General features: G+C 38.4%; 1 protein-coding gene across 1 annotated transcript in view; it reads left to right on the top strand.

Moving 5' to 3' along the window:
- LOC128248710 (uncharacterized) overlaps positions 1–3,388 on the top strand; it is a 4,458-nt gene extending 1,070 nt beyond the window's left edge. The window contains exon 2 of the mRNA XM_052970516.1: positions 1,895–3,388. Within this exon, the coding sequence (XP_052826476.1) occupies positions 1,895–2,407 (513 nt within the window). The 3' untranslated portion in view covers positions 2,408–3,388. The remainder of the gene's footprint in view (positions 1–1,894) is intronic.
- The last annotated feature ends 1,437 nt before the right edge of the window (positions 3,389–4,825 follow it).

Here is a 4,825-nt window from a genome sequence, read left to right as displayed (position 1 = left end):
GTAGGAAACGAATCTGAAAGCAAAAATGCGCGGAAAGCAACGGGGTAGGAGAGGACTTAGGAAAATTCACAAGATCCGAGTTTTTCCCTCGTAACTTTGAGGAAAATATAATCCTTTTGAAATCACAAATTAGGATTTTCCTCAGGAATTTAGATGCTAAACATCCCTTTGAAGGGTTCGGGTCCTTCTACTATAGATAGATAGGTAGATAGATATGTGTGTGTATAGTAGAAGTAAGGACCCGAACCTTTCAAAGGGATGTTTAACATCCAAGTTCCTGAGGAAAATCCTAATTTGTGATTCTAAAAGGATTATATTTTCCTCAAAGTTACGAGGGAAAAACACGGATCTTGTGAATTTTCCGAAGTCCTCTCCCCACTCCCTCGGATTAAGGATTCTTGTACTGAACCTTCAAGAAAACGAGTCAAACATGTCACAAAGAGCATCAACAATGTTTAAAGAACCTATGTCTGGACTATGTCAATGAGAGGAAGACCATGGATGAATTTTTGAATGGTGTAGGGCAGAGCATCAGGTTGTAGTAAAATGAACATTTAATGAGGTTTTCAATATTGTGTTTGTTTTAACTTTTCAAAGACATGATATGATATTCTTTTTATTACGCTCATTTTTGTGATTGGGGTTATTATCTATATATATAAAGCTGAAGTTGTGTGTCTGTGTGTAGCCTTTTTAAAAGTTTATAGAAATTCACATTTTTCACTTTTTCGTGAAAATTTTTACATCAATGGAATTTTCTCGATGTGAACTTTCCAGTGCAGTAATTAGATTTTTTAAATTCCATTTACTTTGTATGATTTAAGGGAGATTTGGCTTTTGTTTCTAGCAACTTTTATATTTCTTCCATTCTATCTGTCCAGCGTTCTTACACATCGATCACGCGCTCAACATATAATATAGACAGTAAGAGTAAAAGAGGGAGAGAGAGAGAGAGAAAGTGATACATACGAAGTCATAGATAAACTTGGTTTAAGACTATTCTTCCATTTCTATTCTTTCCTTCTATCTACCTTTTCACTCTTACTTCGTACTTCTTCCCCTCTCCCATTTAATAGCTTTCTTCTATCCCTCTACCTTGTCCGTGCACATCTCTTTTTCCTCGCTTCACTTTCTCATTTCCTACACAAGCCAGCATCACTTACTTCGTGAGGAGTCGAAATACACCTGCTGTTGATATCCTGCTTTTTGTATGTATCTGTTCTCTGTTGTTATACGTCCTTCTTTCTGTTTACATTCAGTTCTTTCTTCCAAGGAATCTGGGGCTCTTAGCTTCCTTTTGCCGAAGTTGCAATGATAATTTGTAACTAGACTGAATAAGGAATACCCCGTTTCACTCGTTCATGTTTTCGTTACATTGTCTGTCTGCATGTTCAGCGTCCTTGTCTCCTCTTAGTATTTTTTACATATTTTTCATAACATAGAGACGTAAAAACACACACAACCACACATACGTGATCTGTGTCAACAACATACACATGAATACATACACACATCAACATTATAGATATACGATTTAGTTTGTGTGTGTTTCTTATATGAACGCGTGCACACATAGCTATTTTATAACTGTCTTCCGTTCTCCCTTCCTCTCTTCATCGCTCCCGTTCTCTATTCCTTTCTCCCCCTCTCTCTCTCTTCCTCTTCTCTCTCGCTCTCTCAAACGCATACACGCGCACGTACACACAAGCATTCACTACAATATAACTAGATCTTACCTTACTACATGTTTGTCAATATTTTGTAAATATACAAACTACGGAGCTTATGTAGACAGGACAACACATTGCAAATCAGTGAACTTCATTAAAATGTGAAAACTACCTACCCTGCCATCTGTTATAACTTTTTGTTGTTCTGTTTAATATATACATAGGTTATGCCTCCAAAGAAGAGAGTTTGCTGGGGAAAGAAAGCAACCGGTTTAAAAAGACAGCAACAGACTGCAGCAATTCACCACATTCCAGAAGCTACTTTGAACATAATGCAAAATGGTGCATCTACTGCCCAATCTGATAGAATTCTGGCAGAACTGTGTAGCAACAGATCACCAGCAATTGCTTCATCAGAAATTGCCATCCTAGCTCCTGTGAAAAGGGATTACCCTGCTATGCGGAGAGCAAGACGTGCTGCTTTACAAGCCGCAAGGCAAGCTGCTCAGTCTGAGCAACAGCGTAACCTGCATCATATGAATAACCCTGCTTGCACTTCGGCCCGCAGAGCGGCTGAGAATGCTAAACAACATGCCATTTGCCTCAACAAAAACGCTGCCTCTATTGCTTCCTCCAGAATTAATGAGAGCTCCAAAGTCAGGTTTCATCGCCTGGCCAATGTCTCAATTTGTAGAAATTGTCATCGAGGTGTTTCTAGGCCATGCAGTTCCCGATAGTCATTAAAAGCGTTCGACTATAAGCCTGACATCGACTATGCTTCCCATCCAGACCTATCGATTTCCTATATGCAAGTCGTTTGTCCAATTTGTTCTGCGAGGAAGTGACCCGGTGAACCAGCTGGATTGTGCTGCTCAGGTGGAAAGGTCAGACTACCCTCTTTGTTGGACCCACCCCTCATCCATTACAGCTGCTTCTTACCAGAACAAACACTCAAGGCGTTTTCTTCGTGACAAGGAAGTACAACTGTGCTTTCCAAATGACCTCATTTGAAGTGAACATCATCAGACAAGAAGGGTTCGTGCCCACTTTTAAAGTACAGGGCCAAGTTTACCATAGAATTAGATCTCTTCAGCCAGCCGCAGGCCAAGAGCCAAAGTTTCTTCAGCTGTACTTCATTTGCAACTATCAAAACCAAGCCGCAAAATGAACCACAATATCACCAGGTACTGACTTTGAGCTGACATTGCAATTGCAAGAGATGCTTCATGCTACAAACAGCTACATGCGTAGTTTCAAGTATGCCGTGGAGATGACCTCAAGCCCCAATTTTAAAGTGGTCATTGATGCTGACAAACGCCCATCTGGAGAACACCTTGGACGCTACAACCAAACTTCATGTAATGAAATCGTTATCATTCTTCAGGGTGACCAGTCTAACCTAGGGACATCGTTCTGTCATGTTGTAATGATGCCATAAGGCGAATTCCAGAAACTCACAGGGCATACGATGCGCTCCAGTACCCCCTACTATTTCCTCATGGTGAAAACGGATACCATATTGACATTCTGCAATGTCATCCTCTCAGTACAGACGTCTGCAGCAACAAGCAGGTTTCATGCATGGCTTTCTACTGCAAGATTTATATCGTAGATGGCGTAATAAGTCACACCCGGACAACGTCAGGTTATACTGCTAGTATAATGTAATATTTTATAAACTACAAATAACAAGAATTAAAATTATGGCTTAAAACTTGCTTGCTTTTGTCCTCGTGATTTTTTTTTTTTACCTTGTGTTTATTTTTCTAGAGGGTTTTGTCCTACACTCTACTAACACTCATCACAATTTTTCTTTTTAAATTTCAAGTTTCATTCTGATATATGTGATGTGAGTTAGTATGTTTGTGTGCACAGCTACCATTGTTTTTTAACATTAAATTCCAATATAATTTTAATCAGCACTATTTAAAAAGTATTTGTAGAAAATTTTGTTTAAAAATACCCATCTGTATGTAATGAAGAAACAAAGAGGACTTGTGTGAATGATCTGAAACTCTTCTACTCCCCACCTCTCTGAAAAAAATCCACACCATAGTTCGATGTAATAGGAATCTACACCATCTGAAAGTTGTTTCATTAAAAAGTCGTTCACTAATGTGTTTTGGTCGACAAAAAGTCATATGATAAAAGATTGTGGTACCATCAAGAACAGCTTGGTTGAATGTGATGATCAGGATATTAAAAACAACACTGAGTCTCAACAAAGCTTGATTCTTCCGAATCTGAAAAATCTTTCAAATGGCAAGGAAGTATATGACCTATGAAGCTCCACTGAACTGCTGCCTCATCAAGGCAATATCACTGAAATTAAACTAAATCAGCTAATTTTGACACAAAATAAATTTGATAAGGAATCTAGTCTGAGCTGTTTCAAAAGTGAATAGTTTAAAGTTTATTCTTGGCTTACCTATGAAATTCGAAAATGCTAAACTTTGTGTTTTCTTTTTGAAGTCTCCATGCATAGTAACTCTTTTTCTTTTGAAAACTGAGAAGGAAGTTATAGTGCTTGTCATTGGAAGTGGAATTAAGTATCGGGCGAACACAAAGCACAAAACATGTTAACACAATTAAATAGTGTATACAAGCAGCAAGTAAGTGCAGAACAGAGAGTACTTGAAAGTTATTAATCAGAAATCTCTTGTTCACTGCCCAACAAAATGCAGGTAAATGAGGTCACACAGAGAATTTTCTTTTATTCTTTTATTTGTTTCAGTCATTTGACTTCAGCCATGCTGGAGCACCACCTTAAAGGGTTTTTAGTTGAAGAAATTAACCCCAGGACTTATTCTTTTGGTCTATTTTGCCAAACCGCTAGGTTATGGGGACATAAACACACCAACATCAGTTATCAAGCAATAGTGGGGGGTGGGACAAACACAGACACACAAATACACACACACACACATATATATATATATACAAAGGTAAAGGTGACGCTTTAGATACAAATAATTACACAGGCATCAAGCTGTTAGATCAGGTTATGAAAGTTACAGAGAGGGTCATAGCCCAACTAATTAGGGAGCGAATCAATTTAGATGAGATGCAGTTTGGGTTCGTGCCAGGTAAAAGCACTACTGATGCCTTATTTCTAGTGAGACAGTTGCAGGAGAAATACCTAGCTAAGGATAAAC

This window comes from Octopus bimaculoides, chromosome 1 (genome assembly GCF_001194135.2).
Source record: "Octopus bimaculoides isolate UCB-OBI-ISO-001 chromosome 1, ASM119413v2, whole genome shotgun sequence".
NCBI lineage: Eukaryota > Metazoa > Mollusca > Cephalopoda > Octopoda > Octopodidae > Octopus > Octopus bimaculoides.
This window is presented reverse-complemented; position numbering and strand designations above follow the sequence as displayed.